Here is a 25,765-nt window from a genome sequence, read left to right as displayed (position 1 = left end):
GAATTCAGCTTCACAATGCTAGGAAGAGCCGACATCGAAGGATCAAAAAGCGACATCGCTATGAATGCTTGGCTGCCACAAACCAGTTATCACTGTGGTAACTCTTCTGACACCTCCTGCTTAAAAGCCAAAAATTCAGAAGGAACGTGAGGCCCCGCTTTCACAGTCTGTATTCATACTGAAAATTACTTGGGGCTCGCCTCCCCGCCTCAGTGAAAAAACGTTAAGACTAGTGGTATTTCACCGGTGGCCGAGGCCTCCCACTTATTCTACACCTCTCATGTCTCTTCACAGTGCCAGTCTATAGTCAAGCTCAACAGGGTCTTCTTTCCCAACTGATTCCGTCAAGCCTGTTCCCTTGGCTGTGGTTTCACTATATAGTATGTACGGACAGTTGGAATTTCATTCATTCATCCATTCATGTATGTCACTAATTAGATGAGGAATTTGGCTACCTCAAGAGACTCTTAATTATGTCCCGCCTTTTACCTCACTTCATCAAATTTCCTCACTTTGACATGATGGGGTCACGGCCATCCCAAAAGTTGTTTGACTGCGACCGCGAAGGGTAGCATGCTACGGTCAGATATCATCAAATTGACATTTATTCGAGTCACGCCCAGTGGTATCATCAGAGGCTTTTATGTCTAACAAACTGGACATCAGTTGCCGCTACTTACCTTCAGCGGACTTTAACTGGGTTTTTACACCCAATCGACATCAAGTGCCACCGCAATACACAGGCTTGAGAACCAAATACCCATCGCAGTATCTAGCGGCACCATCGACCGGGTGTCTGAAGAAGCAACAGAAAATAAACATCTCCTTTCAATAATTTGCTTGCCCAGTCAGCCCTTCGGGACAGAGCCATAGGAACCACCTTTACCAGCGCTTCATCGATATTCCTCACTTTGAATTCACCCCACAGGTGATTTGAGTGAGACCGTGACAGGTGGGTATGCTCCTTTGAATTTCAACAAGTTGACGTTCTGTGATCCATGCCTAGTGGGAACCTAGGCTTCTTCCGTCCATTTTATGGTTCCGCAGCAAATCAATGGGCGTGGATGGTACTACCCACATCAGATGTAGGCCTCCCTCCCCAGACAAGCTGGAGATATTTCTCCCAACTTCGTAGAGCATGAGCCAGATCCATGCAATGCCCTATCACAGTGGTGCCAATGGGTTTATTCCCCGCCTCAAGTCGAGTGAGTATAGAGGAGACCTCACCACCTACAATGTGTGGGGCTGGTGAATTCCGTAGCTGGGGAGATCCGCAAGAAGGGGCCGCCACCAACAGCCGGACCCAAACTCCCACAGGTCCGCCTTCGGCCCGCCGACGGACACCACTCCGACGAACCCCCGCACGCAGCCCCTTGAAAGACCGCGAGATGGGCCGCACAACGAACTTCCAATGGTGAGAGGAGGAAGAGTAAAATAGTTTGGAATGAAAATATGCAAGGGTAGTCAGTGGACATTTCAAACCTTATTTGAAGTCAATAGGTCACATGGCGAAGGGGCTATTGAAATTTGAAAGTTCGAAAAATTCATAGAAATCATGTGAGATGAAAATGGGCAAACTAAGGGTGTGCAATGTGCAGGTCCAGTGGTTGTACACTATGAACCTCGTTTGAAGTCAGTAGGTCACATTACCAAGAAGCTATTGAAATTATAAAGTTTAAACATTTCATGTAAAAACTTGTGAGATTAAAATGGACAAACTAAAGTGTGTGCAATATAGAAGGGTAGTCAGTGGACATTCTGAACCTTGTTTGAGGTCAGTAGGTCACATGACCAAGGAGCTATTGAAATTAGAAACTTTGAAAAACAGAACATTTATGTAAAATTGTCTGAGATGAAAATGGACAAACTAAAGGGTGTGCAATATGTATGCCCACTGAGTGAACATTCTGAACCTTGTTTAAAGCCGGTAGGACACATGACCAAGGAGCAATTGGAATGTTTCTTGATCCAAATCAGTCAGGTTTCAAGACTAGTCATTCAACTGAGACTGCTCTTCTCTGTATCACGGAGGCGCTCCGCACCGCTAAAGCTAACTCTCTCTCCTCTGCTCTCATCCTTCTAGACCTATCGGCTGCCTTCGATACTGTGAACCATCAGATCCTCCTCTCCACCCTCTCCGAGTTGGGCATCTCCGGCGCGGCCCACGCTGGATTGCGTCCTACCTGACAGGTCGCTCCTACCAGGTGGCGTGGCGAGAATCTGTCTCCTCACCACGCGCTCTCACCACTGGTGTCCCCCAGGGCTCTGTTCTAGGCCCTCTCCTATTCTCGCTATACACCAAGTCACTTGGCTCTGTCATAACCTCACATGGTCTCTCCTATCATTGCTATGCAGACGACACACAATTAATCTTCTCCTTTCCCCCTTCTGATGACCAGGTGGCGAATCGCATCTCTGCATGTCTGGCAGACATATCAGTGTGGATGACGGATCACCACCTCAAGCTGAACCTCGGCAAGACGGAGCTGCTCTTCCTCCCGGGAAGGACTGCCCGTTCCATGATCTCGCCATCACGGTTGACAACTCCATTGTGTCCTCCTCCCAGAGCGCTAAGAACCTTGGCGTGATCCTGGACAACACCCTGTCGTTCTCAACTAACATCAAGGCGGTGGCCCATTCCTGTAGGTTCATGCTCTACAACATCCGCAGAGTACGACCCTGCCTCACACAGGAAACGGCGCAGGTCCTAATCCAGGCACTTGTCATCTCCCGTCTGGATTACTGCAACTCGCTGTTGGCTGGGGTCCCTGCCTGTGCCATTAAACCCCTACAACTCATCCAGAACGCCGCAGCCCGTCTGGTGTTCAACCTTCCCAAGTTCTCTCACGTCACCCACCTCCTCCGCTCTCTCCACTTGCTTCCAGTTGAAGCTCGCATCCGCTACAAGACCATGGTGCTTGCCTACGGAGCTGTGAGGGGAACGGCACCTCAGTACCTCCAGGCTCTGATCAGGCCCTACACCCAAACAAGGGCACTGCGTTCATCCACCTCTGGCCTGCTCGCCTCCCTACCACTGAGGAAGTACAGTTCCCGCTCAGCCCAGTCAAAACTGTTCGCTGCTCTGACCCCCAATGGTGGAACAAACCCCCTCACGACGCCAGGACAGCGGAGTCAATCACCACCTTCCGGAGACACCTGAAACCCCACCTCTTTAAGGAATACCTAGGATAGGATAAGTAATCCTTCTCACCCCCCCCCTTTAAGATTTAGATGCACTATTGTAAAGTGACTGTTCCACTGGATGTCATAAGGTGAATGCACCAATTTGTAAGTCGCTCTGGATAAGAGCGTCTGCTAAATGACTTAAATGTAATGTAATGTAAATGAATGTGAAAGTTTGAAAAATTCATCTAAAATCATGTGAGATGAAAATGGACAAACTAAAGGGTGTGCAATATAAAGGGGTAGTCAGTGGACATTCTGAATCTTGTTTGAAGCCAGTAGGCCATATGACCAAGGAGCTATTAAAAAAATAAAATAATAATAATGCCTCTGTATCACTTACGCTAGTATACATCTCTAACAATAAACAAGCCAGCAAACGTAATGGTCCCTAAGTAAGCGGGGTGAACAGGCAGTGGCCACAACATTGTTAGGCTTGAAACCCAGTCAAAAGTCACATGACTATTTAACCAAACCCGACTGGACCTGGACAGCAAAAATGTAACTACCTGGCATAGTGTGGTTGTAGATAGTCACACCCTTGTAAACTTAGCTAGCTGACTAAATAGCGCAGCCAACATTAGCTATGATCCAACTTTACCTCACCAGTCATTACCACGCTAGCCATCTAGACAGCCAGCCATCATGTGAGTCATTTCGTTGTATACTCATGTTCTAACAGTTCACTGTATCCAAGTTCAAAAAACAATTCCTCATGATGTAGTAGACGAGAACAAGTCAGAGAGTTATTTCATCATGTATGTTTCAGCCATCTTCACAGAGTCATATGTGCGCTCACCATGCTAGGTTCCGATCCACAAAGTCACCGAGTAGCGCAGGCCGTATGCCAAACCAGCCTGACGTAGACGTCTCTTCAGTGGGGAGAAAGTTCTGGAAAGGTCATGATTCAGGTGTTGTGCCGAAAATATCCCCCTGCCAGAATCCCCCCTTTCGCGTTCTTCATTGCTGCGACTTGCTTGTCGGTTGATATTTCTGCTCTTCACTCCATTGTCATTATTTTTGTCTGCAGTTTTCGGTTTAGCTATTTGTTTCAAGTGTATGTGGTGGTTCTAGCTTGTATGGCGCCATGGGCGAACCCCCCCCTTCAGCGCCGGCGCCCAAGATGGCACCCAGAGTGGCTGCCCATGTGGCCCGTGCCTAAATCCGCTACTGATTTTCTATTAGTCTATAAATAAATCTCTTTGCCAAAATCTCTTCCACATCTTATTCGACAAGTATTTTTGAAAGTGTAAGGATAATAATTCAGCCATAGTTGTTCTGAAATGTTTATTGCTTGCCAACATTTTACGCCCTCCTCTATGTTTAATATAACACACAGACATTCATTATTCATTTAGGTTGCCTATCCTGAAGTGAAGTTTGTTCTATAGACTGTATTTGACTCTGATGTGTGCCACAGAAATTATTTGACTCTAGCCACAAAAATTAAGAAAATTAGAAGGGGGGGAGATTTTCGGCACAACACCTGCAAGATCATGATCCTGGCATCTCCATACTTGAGCTCTCCCTTTGCTCGGGCTGCAGAGAGGATGTGAGCAGTGTCCTGGTATCGTATACATTTTATAACAAATGCCCTGGGTGTAACCTGGCCAGGTAGCCGCCTCCATAGGTGCGCCGAAGTGGGTAGATCCAGAATATTGGGAATCCATTCCTGTACAAAGGAGATGACGTCTCTTACCTCCACGGCCTCCACGAAACCCTGAAGTCTCAAATTCGAGTGCCTCTGGAAATTTTTGTGTGAATCAAATTTCTCCTCAAGTTTAGAGATGGAGTCTTCCAACTTCTTGTATTTTTGTTCCATGTCCTCGCCAACATCCAGGATGGCAGCCTGGTGGTCAGCATGGTCTTTTCTAACTTTGTCACTCGTCCCTTTGTGACTTTCTGGTGTTCGGGGAGTTTACTGAAAAGCAAATCAATTTTGCTGAGGAGTTCAGAAAGTGTCGCTTAGATTTTTGTAATATACATTTATATACTGTATATACATTTTAAATACATTCCGTAATATATATTGGAATGTATTGAAAATGTGTTAAATAAATGAAATGTTATACATTATTTGGCCAATTTTAAATATTTCAAATGTATGCTAAAAAGAAAAGTGTTTTACATTTTTTTAAATAATCTGTATGGCTCCCAGCCATCGAGAGCAGGAAACAGACAGAGAGAGGTGTCTTGAAAAAGAGCCCCTCTAATCAGCTCTGAGGGTCCTTTAGCCTGCCAGAGAGAGAAAGGGGGAGAGAGAGAGAGCCTTTGGCTGCTCCACTTAGTTGAAACTAGGGTTATGGCTAGAGTTAAGGTTGAGCCGGGGTGTGGACATGAAACTATGGTTAGAGCACGGATGATGGGTCTGGTCCACGGGGTTCACTGTGCTTCCCGTGTCTCATAACAAAAGTGTCAATTAATCAATCAATGAATTAACTGATCAGCACACTGGACATCTCACTTGAACATCACCTGATGTCACCTGTCTGGAGAGAAACAGTATCTGCTTCCTTTAATCATATCAATGAAAGTGCATAGTACTGCAGTACCAAAATGAAGTACGCGTATGCGTACAACATGTTGTAGACCACTAAACAAAACCACCAACTCTCTATATACAACCACGACAAGAGAAATAAAACATATTGAAATTAAGATAGTGAAACATAATGTTTCAAACTGCCTAAAGACTTCAGATCTGTAGTCGGGTGGGGGAGTAGACTAGAGTGGATCAAGGAGTCTGTCTACTGCATGGGGGTGTAGACTGGATCAGTGAGGTCTGCTGGTGCACAGAGTCACATTAGAGGGCAGGCGGCAGGTTTGATTTGTCAGCAGATAAATGATGGCTCCACATCTGGAACAGTTTGGCAAATAAATAACGGCTGATGGCTCGTACATCATCAGCTTCCCTCCAATCTGCCAGGGGAAAGAGAAAATACATTCTTATTACAACCTTGGGTAGCCCAACAGATATTTTCAAATAAGGCGGCTGTGATTTCTTGGGGGGGGAGAAAGCTGTTCTTTGTCAAGTACCAGGCGTAATAAAAGCCAGGCTATTGCCACATCCGAGAGTGGGGCTGCCTGTGTGCATTGATCTATGATGACTGAGGCTGCTCCTGACAGACAGACACACTGTCACTGGCCCACATGGAAATATTTCCTGCTGACATGCACTGACAAGCTGTGCCTCAGCAGGGCTGCTCCACACGTCAGCCAGGAGAACACTCACAATCCGATTGGGCAAACGCCATCATTGGGGAATTATTTCTCAAATGGCCTTTTAATGAAAATAATTGGAATCCAGAAGTGAACAACAGGGCCAATTTCAGGGCTCTCCAAATTGTAAATTGCTCGCTGCTGCTTTTCATTATGATGAGGATAGTAGTAGTTTATGAAATTTATGTCAGAGAATATCTCTACTAAATATACAATACACTGAAGGAAATCCTTAACCCAAAATGAGTCTGTCCACAACTGCTTAGATGGCATTTCATCAGCACAATAAAATTAACTATATATCTATAGAGAGAGAGAGAGATTTCAAAAACGTTCTATCTAACCAGTACTGAATATTACATTTTCTCTGGACCATGACCGGCTGTTAAATAAAGCTGGGCCAGAGGCCACATGTGTTGAGTGTCAGAGGGAGCCAACCTCATGAAGTCTGTGTCTATCAGAATAACAGGTCTTTGTTACCAAACCTCCTGGTAATCCCATGAAGGCAGAGTAAGGAATGACCCACTCGGCACAGATGTCAGTTCAGCATCTAGTTTTGATTTATATTTAGTTGAGATGTCAACTAACGTGAACTCAATGTGAAATCAACAACAAATGCCCTTAAGTTGATGATTTTTTTTTCAAATCAAATCAATCTAATCAGATTTCCACGTTGATCAGACGTCATCAACGTCATCAGATCGATTTTTGATGTTGAAATTATTCAACCAGTTTTTGCCTAGTGGGGAGGAATAATTTTGGTAAACTGTCATTACCAGGTCTTGGAGAAGCAAGAAGAAAATAGGATTATTTCATCTGATCTGCATGTAAAACCAAAGAATGTGAATGAAATGTTTAATCAAAAAAACCTTTCAGCAGGAGATCATCATAAAGGCAGAGGAATAATCTGACAGATAAATGCTCACTGATTCATGCTTTCACATCTATCAAGATTACATCATGTTTTAATGACTTATTTCACATGACTGAGCAGGTGAATGACAGTTTGAGCTTTATGGTGAATGGTGGAGTTGGGATGAGAGATTTACCGCCTAGATTTATACACATATTTACGTACATGGGCATAGTCTCTTCCCACATGAGTGGCAAAGCAAGCCTACTGTTGATATAATTTGATCTTTCGGGAGAGATACTGTACAAACGAGCTCTTTTAGACAAAGACAAAGCCACGTGGATAGAGAATGCCTTAACAATCAGACTGATTGCCTGGCTATGAACTGCATGTGAAAACCAAGATGTAATAAACGAATTGGAGCCGTCTGTGCATCTAAAGCAGGTGGAATCTAACAAGCAAGCCAATTACAGAGCAGTGCAATGTGATGTGCTGTGCTGTTCTCACCAGGCACGGAGTTTAATCAAGAATCATTCAATTAAGTGCTAAACATACTCAAGTCAGCACTGCTGTGCTGTAAATGAATGTGAATAGGAAATCTCACATCCCTGCATTTTAATAAATGAAGAGATTGAGGAAAGCAATATTTTTAAATGACCACTTAGAAAATATTTTGTCAGTGAGTGGAAGTGGATTTTCCTTAATGTTATCTGTTAAATGCTTTTAATCAACACACAATCTGTGTTTACGATTCCATGGAGGTATCTAGAACCCATATTCTGTTTGGAAACGGGTTACCCAAAAGGTAATTTTGAAGAGGAAGAGCAATATACAGTACTTATTACTTTGAGTGTACATTTTTCAACGTGTGGGAGAAAAAAACAACTGTTGGCCTGTAGCATGGCCCATACATTTTCTTTGGAAAAACAGACCCTTATTTATTTGGCTTGGCATGCATTTGTATTAAGCAGTCTACTTAGACATACAACCTGTCATTTAACATGTAGCCAGTTCCTCCTGAATTTCCCACAGAGAAAAAAAGTCAGTCACCAGATTAATGAGATGCTTTGACTTGTGAATTTGCAATAGTAACTTGCAGATATATAGCTGTAGCAGTTGAAACATTACCTTGTGGTGAGCAATGCATGGAAATTTATCTTTGAGATGATTTTATTGCATGGTTATCATAAGCAATTAAATCAATAAATCTTACTTGTCAGCAGGCTGGCTCGGTGCCACAGACACATTAAATGCTTAGAGTCAGTAAATAGAAGCCCTTTTGACTCCTCATTTGGGAAATTATTTAGCAGGTGGGATTCCTGTCCCCACACAAAAATACTTCCATTTGGCCTTTTTAAACACTGGAAGCCACTGCCTTCCAATGCATCAGGATCCTCTTAAATTAATAAGGTGTGCTGGAGCATGCAAATGGTTCCTGCAATGAATAAATACGAAGCCATTAGTTCCATAAAGAATGCACTGTGATGAGAGGACCAGTAACTCCCACCACAGGCTAATTCAGATGAGAACCAGTGTAATGCTGCTGATTACAGGGGATTTATCATACAGGGAGATACAGATACAATGTCATGTCCCCCTGTGAATGTGTGAGTTAAGTTCACCTCTCCTCTAATCATATTCCTGTCCCGTTTCTCTAATCCTTGTGTCTGTTGTGGGAATCTGATGATGGCGTTGACTGTGGAGAGAAAGAGATAATGTTGTGTTAATGTTGTGATGGCAGTCAGTAGACTGGTGTGACAGGACTGTTGCTGTACTATCTCACATCTCAGATGACTGTGTGTTTCCCCTCAAAAATGATGGCCTTGATTATAAAGCAGATTATATAAAGTTTGCTGTTAAAATATATAATTTACGATACTGACATTAGTTTGGGGAATAAATGGTCAATCCTAAATACATAGCTAGCTGGTTATAACATTTTTATTGTAATATTACAAGTCTAAGGAGACTAATGGTCAAACGAAGGGATGCAATCATTAGAACGAGATGCCAACGAATCAGGATTTTACTCAGGGCAACTCTGATGTAATGTGCATTCCCCAATTCAATTAATCAGATACTTGATAATGGTATTACCAGAAAAGTGATTGGAAACAGGAGAGGAACAATTTCACCGGTTCATACCATTTTTATTCAATTTTTTTCAGACATTAAACATTTAAAAACAACATAACTATCATTTAAATGTTTGATCATTACATAAAACAATTTTATTATAAAATACAATAGGCAAAAATAATAATAAAAAATGGCAGAACTTGTGCAACACATTTGAAATACAAAGCTAACCAGGCAGGAAGTTTCTTTGATACATAACGCATTTTTAATGAATCCTTACAACTATACGTTAATAAATCCATAGCATAACAGTTACCCTGCTCTGTACAAAAAAATAACAAACTAAAAACTACAGCATGCCTGAACTAAGACAACTTCTGTCTTTGAATTTTCTGTTTACAACATTGTCCATCTTTAAACTGTTGACAAAACGTCAGTGAGAGAAAATACAACATTGTCCATCTTTAAACTGTCGACAAAACGTCAGTGAGAGAAAAGGCTATTTACTTGGAATGGTATCCCTTTTCTTCCCTGATGTCTGACCAACATTGTACATCGTTTAGGGAATAGGTAGCATTTAAGTATTACGTAAAGCTTGAGCCTTGAGGAACAGTATGTCATTGGGCTAATTTATGGACATCCACATTGCTAACTGTTTTATAAATTCATTGCTTTTAGAACACTGTGAAGGATTTATATTAATGTAACAATGCTGCATTTCACAGTTAAAATGGATCTGACTGAAATGTTTCCAGAACTGACAGTAATTGTTCCATATCTGAAAAACATGTTGTTTAAAGTAATTGAGCAGTTTTATCTCTAAGGCTTGAACATAGGGAACTGATCTTTGGGAAATCGCTCTACTTTTCACAATAAATTTGTCCATCTGCGACATCACAATGTTACAGAATTTCAATAATACTTTCAGAAATACAATTGTATCAAAAGCACATGATTTTTCTTCAAATGTGTATCCCATTTGGTTAATAAATGGCTGTAAATTGTAGTTCATCTATTTAAGCAAGTAGGAAGCACAGCCATGATAAGTAAATGCCTTTTTTCTGTTGTTGACTGAAACTGTACATTAGTTTATATAATCTTGTTGTGTCTCTTTGCAAAACAAAGTGGAGGAGGATACAGAGAAATGACACTCCAGGTGACATTGGAATGACTGAAATGCCAAGGTCACACAGGACAGACTACCAAAAGATCATAGGTTAGTGGGTGGTAAGATGTCACTGGTCAGCAATACACTCATATCAAGGCAATGGATTTCCAATGCATTTTTGTCAGCTTTGGGCAGTCAAAATAAGTAATATATATTCCATATGGTACAATCCTTTACACCGGAGGACATAAATCATAAAGCACCTCATCATTCTGTACAGATATAAACAGCAAAGGGATCTATGGATGACTGTTCTTCATTTTCCCTAACGCATGTCTGCTACTGCTTTAAGACAACAACAAGCTGAATGAAGGGTTTGACATATAGTCGAATGAAGCTACATATACCAACTGTTGACTTCAATTTGCATAACCACCACTTCCGGTGACCGAAGGTCAACATGCACTATTGTTAGTGACACCAAGTGACTGGCAATGGTTTGCTGTCACAGACACAAGCCATTTATATTACAAACCAATTACACTAAATTATTCCGCTAATAGGTATGTTCATGTGTTATGAGAACCCGGTCCAAGTTGTATCAGTCATATTAAATATGACACAATATTCACTGAATATGAATCAACATTGAGTCATACGGTCGTTAATTGACTAACATGGTGCAGTGCATTGTGTTCCCTAAGTGTTATTTACAGGGCTTCATTTGCAGAGCGATCCGAATGCTTCCAGCTGGGACAATGTTAAAGGAAAACTCCACCCATAAACCTTTTCCATTATATGATGCTGCGTTTTGCAGTATGTGATGCAAAACACGTTACGCCGGCTGTAAAACTGTATTTCTAAAGTTATATATCTTTAAAAAACGTGATTGCTGACAAGCAAAACCTTTTGGGACTATAACAACAATGTACTATTGAAACAAATATCAAAAGATAGTTTTTGTGTGGAATTTTCCTTTAATTGGAAATCATTGTTTCCAATACTTGTTTTCAATGTAGTGGAACAATTGAGCAAGAGATAACAAAAACACCAAAATGACAGACTTCAGCCAAGCTATAAGGCTTAGTGTTGTACTCACTTACTCCAGGAAAAAAAAGCAGGTTTTAAAAAAAAGAAGAAATTATGATGAAGAACATGATAAATATACAACAATTTGTAACACAATAATATTGTGTTGATAGTCTGTCAGATTTATTCTAGGTATAATACTAATAATAATAACAATGAGTTTGATAGCAGAAATGGTTGGTTTTGACTCCCACTTGTGCTGACATCCCTTCCTTGTCTCTACCTTAGATGAGCCTGATGTGTTTGCATTGGAGTTAATTGCAGTGAACCTAGCAAAACATTAACACTGCATGAGGGCATAACTCTTATTGATTCTGCTTTTAAGTAGTGCCTGATTGTAATAAATACTGTTCAGGCTTTAAACTGAGAAGACGCAGAAGGTGAGCTGCACTTCGTACTGTACCTACTCTAGCTAGTATAGTTTACATATTTTTGTTAACTCTGCAATGCGTCACAGATTTGTATGCTATTTTCAATAAAATTCTCTAGAAGTATTCATTTTAAAATGAAACTCCCTGTATTCATAAATCTATCTAGGAAATATCAACATTAGTAGCAGCAATATAAAAACAAGCCAATTAGGGACTCATTTAATGAGTAATTCCTTCCTGATATGTTATCATCATCACCTGGTTTTACCAAACAAAAGACTAGGTCACACCATAAATTGGCTTGTAAACACTGCCAGTCCAGATGGCACCTCATTCAACGTTTCACCATTTCCTTGTTTTAGACATAAAACCGCATATTTAAAACAAAAACTGATTCTGTTCTCCCTGGTAGGCATAAGCCAATTTGATTCAGCCTTTCCTCATTGTGGAATGAATGCAAAACATTAGCTGCTCCTCTTCGGTGCCAGACTGGGGCTGAGTATGGAGCTGGTTGTTTATATCAGATGATGGATGAGAGAGAGAGAGGGAGAGAGGGAGAGAGAGAAAGACAGAGAGAACAGAGAGCCAGTGCTGCTTGGTGCTTTTGACTGGCTGCCAAAGGGCCACAGATTTCCCTGACAGAATGGCCTGTCTCTAGCGTGAATAGGAACAGCTGGGAAAAGCCACTGGAAGTGTACAAACTGCTTCCCTCATAGGGGCAAAGACAGTTGGCTAATTTGGACTGGAGGAGAAAATGGGATCATTTGCATAAAAAATTATGCACATGCTTCATTTTCCTCCAACTCAACATTGACTGATATTTATGAGATTATTATCACAAGTTGTTGCAAAAGGCTAAATGAAAAAATGCACTTCAGATACAGTACAAAGAAAGTTTAAGTTGTTAGGTTCGCTTTCATATTTCTCAATTAATTTAGTTACATTAAGACTGGTGTAGATATTGCTATTACCATATGGTGTGGCATCCTACAGCTTTAAAATAGATTTGGAATTGAATGAGCACTGTTTGTGAGGTTACAATAGCATGTAGGCTACAACACTGTTCCATAAAACAACACTGAATGACATTAAATCTAAATAAGACAGTTAATGGATCAACATCAAGTGATTTTTGTTTTATCAATAATTTGTTCAGTCTTTTCTTGTGACATTCCAAAACACTTTAATTTGGCCTAAAATCAAGTGATAAAAACTCCAAACATCATTCTAAATGCCAGAAACACTGAACGTGAATTAAGTGCATTTGTCTCTTGATTCTGCTCTTGTTCTAAGTAACAAGATAATAAACACAATTAGCGCTATCATCCAGCTATTGCTGTAAATGGGTTGGAGTGTTAATCTATTGATTCTAGGTGATCACAGTAAGTCACATTAAGCATTTACATGTTTAAGCGGTTTTGAACATCCTGTTCAGCATCCTCTAAACAGTAACTGAGTTAAAAAATTTGATACATGTAAGTCACACATTTGCAATTTTAAAGCCAAACTTGGTATCATACTTGCCAGTAAAAAGTACATGAATAAATTGTGGTTTTATGAAAAAATCTAATATACCAATATGGTATGGAAAAATCATTTAGATTCATTCTTGTTCTTCAATATAGACTCTTAATAATTTTCACCGGATACGGAGGCACTTTGTTTTATCATAGTGAAAATCATATTTCACACATAGCCATGGAGATATGGTCTACTGAAACACACTGTATGGACTGTGCTATAGAGAGAACGATTTGGAATTGACACCCAGCAATAGAGAATCCATCCCCAAATCATCTCTGCACAGTGCAACACACACACTTCGCTTCAGTTCATTCTCTCACATCACATCCAAATAAAAACAAACAACAAACCAACCATCAAACTTCCTCCTTAGGAAAACTGCCTGTATCTCATATAGATGGCATACAGTATGTCCATCAAGCCAAGTTTAAATCTAGGACGATCAAATGTACAACTATGCACATAACACGTAAGAAGTGTTACTATGGATAATGCTTTAAAACTCTACACCTCTCTGTGGACATGCACAACTGAACCAACATTTAATACCAAAAGAGTTGCGATATACAACACAGCAGTTATTGTAGACATCGAAAAGACAATGTAAAGGTCCTCTGTAGCGTTACTGGACCCATTGTGGCGTACACTGTTTGTGGTGGTGCTGTAACAGTGATTACACAATTCATATGGATTTAAACACAGTCTCATGTGGTGCATCACTTTGTCTTCCCCGTTCCCTTAGACCCATGGAAAATCAGTGCTGCTTTGGAATAAATCAGGCCTCTTATTTCTGTAGGTACAGAAATGACATCAACCCAACAAAACAAAAAAACACATAGATACCACCAACCTCTAGGGCTAAAAGACGCAATCCAGATCAGTTGTTATCAGATCTGCTTTAGTTGACTAAATTATTATGCAAATCCCCCCACAACTAGAGAAATTGCTTGAGGTGGCAGATTGAATTTGATTATTTGTTGTTCATTTCCAATGAGCAACAAGTCATGTAATTATTTCAAATTATTTGTTGTTCCACTGGGACTTATGGGTAGACATTGACAAACTGTTGCTGTATTTATTATCTGACGTGAGACTGAGGTTTGATGGATCATAAATAAACACCACTATCAGATAGTAGTAAAGAGAGACTTTTCCAACTGGCTTCTGTCGGCCAGTTCATCAAGGCATTGACAAAAACAAAACAATAAAAATAGTTGATACCACTTATAACTTCATGAGAAATCTGCCTGTTGGAATGGAGGTGTGAACTGTGAACAACGCTCCAGGCGTTCTGAGAGGACCTTTAGTGGTGATCAAAACAACTGCAGGGAAATCACATGGCTCGATCTGGCAGAAAACAACCAAAACAACCACCATACTTCTTTGGAGACAATCCCCAGGTCTTAGGTGGGACTGTCCTTCCATTCACTTTGGGGTTTGGATTTCACTATTTTCTTTCCACAGCCAACAGAAATGTCAACATTGTATTGAGGGAACAGAGAGACAGACTGTGCAGTAGAGCTGATGATGACCTCATCATGATGACCTCTGACCACTAAGAGTTGACAGTCAGTGGGGCTTTCTGGCTGGCAGAGTGTGGTGGGGGCCCTTGGGGCTGGAGTCAGATGGCTGGAGACTGGGGGTTGCTGGGGGTTGCTGGCTGGTAGAGGTAGTGATGGATGTGTGAGACAGACAGACAGACATACAGTGGCAGACAGTTCAGTTCTAGTTCCAGCAGCACTATAACATGTGGGCCTCTATCCGTAGCCAGTGCAGTCCTTGGCGTATGTAGCGCACCAGTTCTGTCATGCTGCTGTGTTGGCTCAATGGTTCCATCGTCGAGTCCAGCTCCTGAAAGAACTCTGTAGAAGGAAATGAAGGGGAAACAGGGTGAATGAGTGTGTGTGTGTGTGTGTGTGTGTGTGTGTGTGTGTGTGTGTGTGTGTGTGTGTGTGTGTGTGTGTGTGTGTGTGTGTGTGTGTGTGTGTGTGTGTGTGTGTGTGTGTGTGTGTGTGTGTGTGTGTGTGTGTGTGTGTGTGTGTGTGTGTGCGCGTGTGTGTGTGTGTGTAAGACAAAGACTGACAAGTGTAATAGCATAACGAAGGCTCACATTTATGCAGTCTGTTGTCCATTCCTCTCTTTCCTCCTAATAAACAGTGAGTGACTGAGTCCTGGAATGGCTCAATCCTAAAAGTAACAGCTCTGGTGATCAGTATTTTGCTGAAAGGCCCACCTAGGCTTTATGGTGTCATAACTGCCAATTCCTGTCTCATTTCCACCAAAGACACCATCCAACAGACTCTAATTGAGCCCGTTATGAGTGTCGACAGAGAGGAGGAGAGGGTCAGATCAACTTCTAATGGGGTACTTCTGAGGCTGCGAGAGAGAGAGCTCTCGCCTCACACAACCACGTAACATGTCCCTTTAATCAGCTAGGCTCAGATAACGGATGGGAAATGACAGAGACACGACACATCAAACCCTCCATGCACACAGTCAGAGAGGGGGGTCCTTAACAACTCTGGCGGTCTCTCTCTCTCTACATTCACTCATTGATGACAGTAAATATAAAGGGTCCATCTATTCCCCACAAAATAATGCAGAATACATTAGTAAATGAAGAGACCATCCGGAGGGTGATGAAAGGATCGGACTGGACTTGGGTTCTAACAGTGAAGAATAATTAGTCATTTATTAATGACTGTGTACAATGAAAAAAGGTTGAACATGAATGGAAATGCATGTAATTAAGAAGAATATAGGATAGCATATCAAAAGTGAGGTCACCGCTGTATGAAACTATTACGGATACATCCGCTACGATTACAACAGTACAATTTATGCTACCTACTATACACAATCTGCTATTGCTGCTAATACTACAGCCCCAATCCAAAGAAGCTGTGTTGTGTCCAGTCTCTAGTACCTTGGCTCTCTGTGGCGAGCTTCTCTGCCGTGTCCCAGTGCTCGTAGCTGCGGAGGATGTTGTTGGTGATGTTGACGTGGCTAGCGGCCATATGATGGATGCGCTGGGGGATGGCCACGTTGCTGGAGGCACCGGAGGGACAGGAGCCCACAAGGCCAGGGCCCGTACTGCTGCTCACCGAACTAACTGGGGAGGGACTCAGAGACAGGGGCGACGGGGTGCCTGTGCTCCTGGGAAGGCAGAGAGACAATACAGGAGTCGGTGGTTAGAGGGGAAAGTTCAGGGCACCGCCACAGAGATAATACTGTACTGTACACACACAAATAAAATTAAATATAAAAGATAAATAAATATAAACTAAACAAGACCTCCACCCCCACGTCATCGAGACATTCATTGGTGCCATGTCTTCATTAGAAAGTGAATCACATGAGAGAAAAATATTTTTTTCCCTTCTTAGCTTTCTGACCCAGGGAGACTGATCAGGGAGATTTGAACTGGGTAGGTTTACATTTAGCCAATACATGTTATTTCGTCAGGCTTAACCACACTTCGTCAGGCTTAATCACTAATGCTGATTTGAACTGTATGAGCGGCAAACTGGGGCTTTTCTCAGCTTGACAATCACAGCTTGATTTTCTGTCAGCCTGCTTCAGCCATCAATCAGAGGACATATTTATCAGTCTTTTAGTGCCAAACCCAAACAATCAGGCTCCAGGTCCTGTAATTCAGCACTAAATTGAAAGGCGCTCGCCCCGTGAAGTTAAATTATGTTCCCTGTCAACAGCTTGCCTCTCTCGGCTCCCTCTCTAGCAGGTTGAGTCTTTTCCTCAAATAAATAAACCCTTGAGGAAAAAAAAAAGAAAATAAGGGGAAAAAAAGATTCATGATTGTCAAGGACAGAACAAACAAATGGTGGGAAAAGAGGCCAGAGCATAGTGGAATCTAATGTTGATTACAGTTGCAGCAGGTAGCGGAGCTAACCCAAGCGGATTAAGAAGGCCAGTTTGTGGCTAATGTGACCATGGTGAACTGGAGGTGACTGCAGGAGTCCTAGGAGCCAGTAGGATCTGAGGCTAATTGCTTCTGACAGCTCATCTCACAGCAGAACAGCAGGGCCGGTCAGTGCTGTGGCTGAGGGCTAGATCCCAGCCCTGGAAATGACAGGCTAAAGGAGCTCACAGTCACACACAGAGGATGGCTCACCGCCAACTCCCAGACACACTGACGAGCCCCACGGTAGCGCCATGGTAAGCTACGAACCCAAACCCAAACGTACAGGGTGGATCAGCTAGGTTCAGTTGCCATGGAGCGTCCAGAAAAACAGTGAAGCAGTGAGCTCATCTCATGCCACCAGTGTGATGTGCTCGAAGCTGGAAGTCACAGTGACAGAGGCTCTGTCTGTTGTGGCCATTGTCTGAACAAAGCAGTCACCATCTGAGAGGATTAGCTTGTTGCTTGGCCAGGAGTAGGCACATACATTGTTCTGTTCTGGGAAATATCTCATATAAAGAAAGGATTGTGATGCAACATGAGATGACTGAGGTGAAATGTTACTCACTTTCCATTGGCTCCCCATGGCGAAGGTGCTTGGGAACTTTTCTGGAATGGAAGAGTTTTGTGAGAGCGTGATATTTTGCAGCTCTACTACACAAACATATTGCATAGCTTAGAAAATCTATTAATGCAACTCAAAAAGCTCCTCTAGAATAATATGCAAGATAATTAATTAAAACAGGCTTAAACACAAACAATGTATGTAAATCATTGATACAGTTAATTTGCACACTAATTGGAAAACAATGTATGGCTTTTAATAACCAACATGCAGAACTAATGAGTACAAATATATATTACATTTAGAAATCTTAATTGGCTTTACGTGTTCTACTGTCCTTCTTCTACTCCTAGATGTTAGAATTAGAAGTTAGCGTTAGTTACCTTGAAATACTCCATTAGGGAACGGGAATACTTTACTGCATGGTCCTTCTTCAATTTGAACATTCTCAAGTACAGGAGGGATAAACAGCGATTGCTATGGAGTTAAGAAAATAATAACAATACTGGATCTTATACCGTGTATCTAGCATTGACAACATTACATATTACTTATGAACATTAAGCACAAGAAGATAGTAAAAGAATAACAATAAGGAAAAAGTGTTTTCTAACTAATTAACTTTGCATATCCATGATGCATGACTAAATAATCGTGTTGTCATCAAACTCTATCTCTCTAATAGCTTGAAAATAAAGGCTAGAAAACAGAGGCTGCAGCCTAGTAATCAGATCCCAGTAGCTTCCCTGCCAGGGACCTTTGGTCTGCAGATCCAGCCTCAGGGCCATGGGGGGGGCTTGACCTTTCAACAGTGTGCTGCTCGCCAGACACCAGATGCTTTGGACATATGCACCACCCCATGACATGACACTAACACTCAGGCATTAATAAGCCATCACTGCAGTACACCGCTTCCTTGTTTCACCTATTCTAAACCACATCAGTATGTATAGTACGTACATGCGCGAGCGCACACACACGCACGCACACTTTGCCCTCCAAAACAGATTATAAATGGATGGATCATGTCAGCCAGTGTCAAATATTTGAAAATAATCCCTAATGATGTCTGAACGGTGTACTAACAGGAAATATGACCTGGGAATCTCACTCCTACGCTCATCACTGTCTGCACTGCTAAATCTGAGAGTCTAACCATAACATTCTAACCATAACATTCTGCTCAGATTATACAATCCATATGACAGGCAGCATATAGTTTCCCTTCATCTCCCCTGTAGCAGTTTGGCGAACTGTATATGTTTGTAGTCTGCTGCCTGGCGCCAGGAAATCTTTCATTATCCCTTAATAGCTTAATGAAATACAAGAATAATGATCCACTTTAAGCTGATTAAGTGCTTTAGCAGTGTTTTAAAGCTCCCTTCAATATCCATCCGATTGTCGGGGAGTGATGGCTGAGTGGAGATTTAAATTGTGTTTGAGTGAAGCGGCGGATTGAGCATCTAACGGGGTTGGAAGCCGGCTGGATTTTCTGAAATCAACCCAAATGCCGACACAGGCTAGAGTTTGTAGTCCGTCATCACATCCATCAGTGCAATGTTAGGTCTCCTTCAACCACCATTCAGTCATCAGATGCACGCACGCACGCGCACACACACACACACACACACACACACACACACACACACACACACACACACACACACACACACACACACACACACACACACACACACACACACACACACACACACACACACACACACACACACACACACACACACACACACACACACACACACAGCAGAGCGAAAAGAAAACTCACCACAACACAGCTAATTTCTTCTCGGCTACAGTTGCTGAGTGACTTGTAAAGTTCTTTAACCTCATGGCATACCTTCAAAAGCAGAACAGGCAAAAAAATGGATCATTTTCAAATATTCTTCCTTTTCATAATTCATTCATTTCAATCCAAATAACAAAAACTGGAGCATGACTCAATATCCATAAAGCCAGGGGACGTTCCATAGAACGACCGGCCTTTCTGTGTCTAATAGTTTTTGAAGAAAAGATTTCAATCAGCCATGCATGAATCCCTGGGTAGAATGATGAGCTTACAAGGTCCATCTATTTTCATTTTCACTGCCATTAATAAAATGAGCGTCGCTAATTGCCTTGACTTGTGGGGTAGACTGGATTAGCGACGGACATAATGATGCTCATTGTCACTGAGGGCAGGTGGGGATACCTGGCCTGAGCGGGGGCGGGAGGGAGAGGCACATTGGTGGGGACACAGACCTGATGAGTTCAACCGTCTCAGAGTACATAGTGTATGGAGACTTGGCCTCCAGCGGATCCCGCTCCATGGCGTTGCCACACTCGATGAACGACAGCGCCCCATCAGCGTAGTTAATGGCTTTGCCAAACTTCTCCATCTGTGAAGAAACAATGGAAACTTTGAACAAGATCAGCATTAGGTTCACAACACTACATGGCCACAAATGATTCTCCTCATTTTGAATCATTTTTCAAAGCTTCAAAAGCTCTCGTGAAAACAGATAATAAGCAGATTTAATCAGAAGGAAAAATAACAATGTCACGTTAATGTTCGGGGAACATTCTTTTGATATTTTTCTATTTTCTGGAGAAAAAAAAGTATATATATATGCACACGGAGCCAAACTACAAACCCAAAGTGCAGACAACAAATAATAGGCATATGACTCATAAATGCACATGAGTGTAAATAAAATAGATTTACACAGCACTCTCCACTGAAAGCACCTCTCAAGCAGGTTCTATCCATTTTAAGTAAGCCCCTTTTACCACATACGACCGGGCTGGTGGAAGATTCATTACAGCTCAACGATTACAGTCATGTAACAAGGGCAATCAATTCCCTTCACTTTCTATTCATGGCTGGCTTTACCTCGCAGATCAGATTTATGCCCAAGTGGATGTAACTTTCGATAAAGGACAATGTCTGGGGAGATAATTGCTGGAATCCAATTATTAGGGCCCTATGAGTGTGTTGGTAAATCACGCCCGTTGCCTAGGCCCAAGCCCCTCTTTGAGGACATTGAAGAGGTGTGTAAGAGCTCCTTTTGTGATAGATCACACATCCTCACTTAGAAAAGACTACAGGTCTCAACAAGGGCTCTACTCTATCCTCTGCACACCTACTAGCATTCTTCAGCTATAAGACCAGTGTCTGTCTGTTATTAATAAGAGCTATTCAGCAGGAATACTTAATAGGCTCAGTAAGAGCTGCTGCTTGCTAATGGCACGTTGGCATGTATTTGCTAATGGTATTATCACACGGGTCTCTGTTGCTATTCATATTTGTGATGTCATGTGACTGACTAAAACAGGGTGTGTTTATTGCCTGGCTCAGACAAAATGCAATCTAAGGAAGAAGAACAATTTAGTTTGTGCAATGTATCTCTATCAAAGTAAATGCTGAATTAAATGTTTTTAATACATTTCCAGGTGCTGTTTTAAACTGTAATAAAACAGCAGCTTACCAGTGCATCTGCTTTGTGCTTTAGTTTCTTGGCTTCTTGCATGCAGTAGTCTGCGTTGTGAACTCTGTGGACAACAATCACAGTGAGACTTTGGTTAGTCTTACAAGTATGGTAGAAATACAAAACAGATCAGTTGACAGAACAATGTGTTTGCCACTTTGTCTAACGGTGCTGCAACTGCCTGGATTGCAGTTGTTCATGTTCATGTTGTAGTTGTCCTCCACATGTTCAATGTGTTTCCTTTTGAATTATACACATAGAGGAGCTTAACTCTGTAATCACATCCCACAACTGCTTCAACCTGCGGTGACATTTTAATCATGTTTGAGACTTACATTAGTACATGCATCATGACATTAAATTCTGGCTGTGCATCGGGGGGGATTGGTGTTTTTGAAGTGTTTTGGAGAAGTTAGTTAGTTACTCATACATACGTGTTATTGAACGTTAGCTTGGGCCTTCTAGGCTCCATGTGGTCCATGGACAGAGATGACGGGTTGGACCAAACGTCAGAATCGGACTGACCGTTGCCATGGAAACTGCTAGACGGCTTGCTATGGGTATCTTCCTCCTGTGAGATGGCAGGGCCAATTAATATGATAATTAGCATCCAGCAGTAGGTCTAATAGTACTGTAATGATTCATCCGGGTGATTTGGACTGCTGTTACTACGTTGTGACCGTGTATTATTTCTATGTCCTGGCTTTAAACATATTCCGCACGTGGGATCCATTTTCTTCTCTTCAAGGCTGTTTTGAAATCCCTCCAAAGGGTCATTAGATTTGCAAAAACACAGGAAATAGTGGTAGTTGCTGGAGCAAAGAAATAATCTGCAGCAACAGCCTCATCTACCAACTTCTCTACACAGCAAATGATAGAAGACACGTTTTATTAGCAAACGAGAGCGGATGCAAGAGAATCATACTTTAAAATAATAAACCATCCAAAAAAACAATAAACCCCAAAATTGCTCAGTAATTAATGATAGCAATACGACAGTTTATAGCAATACGACAGTATACATTTTTGCTAGTTTCATCATGATCAGCTGCCCTCTACTTACACTGCTTGTCTTGGAACGCGAGAAGGATTTGCTCTCTCCTTTGCTGCGGTGCTTGTGTGAGGAAGAGGAGGATGAGGAGGAGAAGTTGGGCAGAGAGCAGCTGAGGGTGGGTAGCAATAAGGTGCTGGCGGCGCTGCTAGCACCGCCCTCCTGGCTGAAGGAGGAACACTCGCTGGTCCTGCGCTGGCGTATAGGGGGTTCGTCGGAGAGCGGAGAAAGCAGGGGAGGCAGCAGCTCTCGCTTCTCCTCTCTCTTCCTGGGCTGTTTCCTCAGAGAACTGGGCAAAGACACATACAGGAACAGTTATGAAATGCTTACGTGTGGTCCATGAAGTGTTATGACATCCGTATGAAAACACCCTTTAAATAAACTGTTATCGAAACGGACATAAAAGAAGAACATTGCTTGGCCTACTCCCTCTCTCTGTTGCTGTCATCCCATGTTATTCACTACAATACTGGCGAGAGACGGCAAGTTCTCACAGCCTTTGAAATGCCAGCAAATCTCATGTCCAATGTCATCAAAGTGGTAGATGGATGAAAATAATTTAGAAATGACTTGACTGTTTAAGGCATTTGTAAAAATTGGGAAGTACAGACATTATGTACAGGGCTCAAAGAAAACAGCCGGCCTTTGACAGAATATTCTGTTTGTTTAGAATGAGTGATTATTTCTGTTTTTATTATAAGACTAAATCAAACGCAGCATTAGTGCTAAGGCATGGAGTCGGTACTTTCACCATCAGTTGGCTTTTATTATCGAAGGTTACGGTGGTAACGCATCTTGGAGACTTCAATTACAATAAAAACAGTACGTGAGCAGATCAATGATATTTAATATAACTTCAACATATCATTTCATCACTTGGTTTTGGGTAAAAAAATATAAAAAAGAAAGTATAAAACCATAGAACTCTTTCATTTTTCCCCCCAGTGCCTCTGACCCTCTAAGGGCGCAGCCCAGAAATAGGCCTACAAATAGCCCTGTAGTGCACTGACGGATCAAAATATTGATTGATCAGGCAGTGGAAAGGCAGTTTGTTATGACAGAAAGCACTTCTGCCTAGATTTACAGTCCTTCTAATATCCACTCCTGCTCCAGGAGCCTGGCCCCTCACAGGGGAACACAGCAGACTGCAGTCTGTATCCAGGTGGGTTCTCTCGGTATAGCTGTGTGTGCCCACATGGGGCTTCTGTTAACAATAGTGTTCTCTATGTTAACAGATAAGAGGCAGGTGGAGAAGTTGCCTTGAATACTTTCCCTTCCTCAAAGTCAATAAGGACTTTAAGAACCACCAAGGACGTACAGTAGTAGCGAGAAACCTCGCCTCCCGCTGCTACTATATTTCTCACATTGTTTGCAACAATAGATTATTTCGCCTCCCTTTCCCTAAACTCATGGGGATTTGATATACGAGAAAAAAATGCTTAGCTAGCACAAGAGCGCCTAAAGCACTAACAGGGAAAACGCAGTCAGAAAACCTCATTAGGATTATGTTCCTCAGGTTATTTTGAACAGCAGCATATTTTGTCTTGTTTTATGGGCCTGAAAATGAGCAGAATCCCGGTCGGTCCGTTTACAGCATTAATAAAAAGCATCTTTACTCTCCAATCTGAGCAAAGATGCTTTTTATTAATGCCATAAATGGACCGACCGGGGTTCTGCTCATTTTGAGGCCAATCTGATTAAAAGGGTGAAGATTTGCTTTGAGGCTGTCTAAATTCGGATGATTTAAAGGCTACTAGGCAGGTCATATTTCAGCCCAGACCAAAGGGTTTCAGCATTTCTGCACTAGATACCCGTGCCAGCTCATATATCATAGCTCAGGTAATCATATTAAAGATATGTGTAGTGATTAGTGGTGAAGCTCAGTGGACACTCCGTCCTCCAGACTCATTCTGCTCAACCCCCTGACCCTTGTCACCAGCATCCCTTCATCGAGCAGTAGGTCTCTGCAGCGCTAATTGAATATCTAAAATTAGCATTAGCTCTCTTGTCAGTGTCACGTTACCTTAATCCTGTAGGACACAGGACACTGTAGAGAGAGCAAGCAATAGCTAAAAGATAAATGTGTAGTGGAGCAACCTCACTTCTCTTGTATGTCGCAGCCTGCTCTCTGAGGAGGATCTACACTGGTTGGACCTTGCCTGAGGATGTAGCCATTCACAACACATACAGCACATACAGTACTACCATACACTTAGGAAATATAACAGCCTGTAATTACACTGTGGCAGTGGTGTAAAGTACTTAAGTAAAAATACTTTAAAGTACCACTTAAGTATTTTTGGGGGGTATATGTACTTTATTTTACTTTTTATATTTTTGACTACTTTTACTTTTACTTCACTACATTCCTAAAGAAAATTATGTACTTTTCACTCCATGCATTTTCCCTGACACCTAAAAGTGTCTTCTTAGCAGGACAGGAAAATGGTCCAATTCACGCACTTATCAAGAGAACATCCCTGGTCATCCCTACTGCCTCTGATCTGGCGGTCTCACAAAACACAAAGGCTTCATTTGAGTGTTGGAGTGTGCCCCTGGCTATCTGTAAATAATACAAAAATAAGTCAATTGTGCTGTTTGTTTTGCTTAATATAAGCAATTTGAAAGTATTGATATGTTTACATTTACTTAAGTAGATTTAAAACCAAATAATTTAGACTTAAGTAGTATTTTAACGGGTGACTTTCTCTTGTACTTGAGTCATGTTCTATTAAGGTATTTTCACTTTTACTCAAGTATGACAATCGGGTACTTTTTCCTCCACTGCACTGCTGACACCCATAATGACTATGTACATGCCTGTAAACACTTACATAACATGATGCTCTACACATTCCTTTTCTCATCCAGTAACCATAGTGATGTGTAAGTAAGTACTGCTGTGAGTGGTTCGGCGACACTTACTCTTTTGTGCTAACGTTCTTGTGGTTGTGTATCGGTGAGATGCATGGGGGAAGAAGCAAGGAGTCTTTCTCCAACCGCAACTTCTTGCTTCCGCCGACAGCGTCACAATGGTCCATCTGAGGAACACAGAAACAAACAGCTCAGTCAGCATTGAAAGGGAAAGGGGGACACCTAGTCAGAATGCATTCAACTGAAATGTGTCTTCCGCATTTAACCCAACACCTCTGAATCTGAGAGATGCGGGGTGCTGCCTTAATTAATCGACATCCACGTCTTTGGAGCCCGGGGAACAGTGGGTTAAGTGCCTTGCTCAGGGGCAGAACGACCGATGTTCACCTTGTCAGCGCAGGGATTCGATCCAGCAACCTTTTAGTTTCCGGCCAAAATTGAACAT

At 41.9% G+C, this 25,765-nt stretch overlaps 1 protein-coding gene across 2 annotated transcripts in view; it reads right to left on the bottom strand.

The window, feature by feature from the left end:
- Window positions 1-9,390: 9,390 nt before the first annotated feature.
- The window catches only part of LOC118375083 (AF4/FMR2 family member 2-like), a 167,242-nt gene continuing 150,867 nt past the window's right edge, over window positions 9,391-25,765 (bottom strand). For both annotated transcript variants that reach the window (XM_035761578.2, XM_035761586.2), the window contains 10 exons: window positions 25,372-25,487; window positions 22,459-22,735; window positions 21,830-21,966; window positions 21,396-21,459; window positions 20,170-20,306; window positions 19,697-19,768; window positions 18,294-18,387; window positions 17,914-17,954; window positions 16,353-16,582; window positions 9,391-15,288 (listed from right to left, as the gene is read on the bottom strand). In XM_035761578.2, the coding sequence (XP_035617471.1) occupies window positions 15,167-15,288; window positions 16,353-16,582; window positions 17,914-17,954; window positions 18,294-18,387; window positions 19,697-19,768; window positions 20,170-20,306; window positions 21,396-21,459; window positions 21,830-21,966; window positions 22,459-22,735; window positions 25,372-25,487 (1,290 nt within the window). In that variant the 3' untranslated portion in view covers window positions 9,391-15,166. The remainder of the gene's footprint in view (window positions 15,289-16,352; window positions 16,583-17,913; window positions 17,955-18,293; window positions 18,388-19,696; window positions 19,769-20,169; window positions 20,307-21,395; window positions 21,460-21,829; window positions 21,967-22,458; window positions 22,736-25,371; window positions 25,488-25,765) is intronic.

This window comes from Oncorhynchus keta, chromosome 4, assembly GCF_023373465.1.
Source record: "Oncorhynchus keta strain PuntledgeMale-10-30-2019 chromosome 4, Oket_V2, whole genome shotgun sequence".
In the NCBI taxonomy this organism is placed as follows: Eukaryota; Metazoa; Chordata; class Actinopteri; order Salmoniformes; family Salmonidae; genus Oncorhynchus; species Oncorhynchus keta.
Note: the sequence above shows the minus strand (reverse complement) of the source record. Positions and strands in the feature narration are given on the sequence as shown.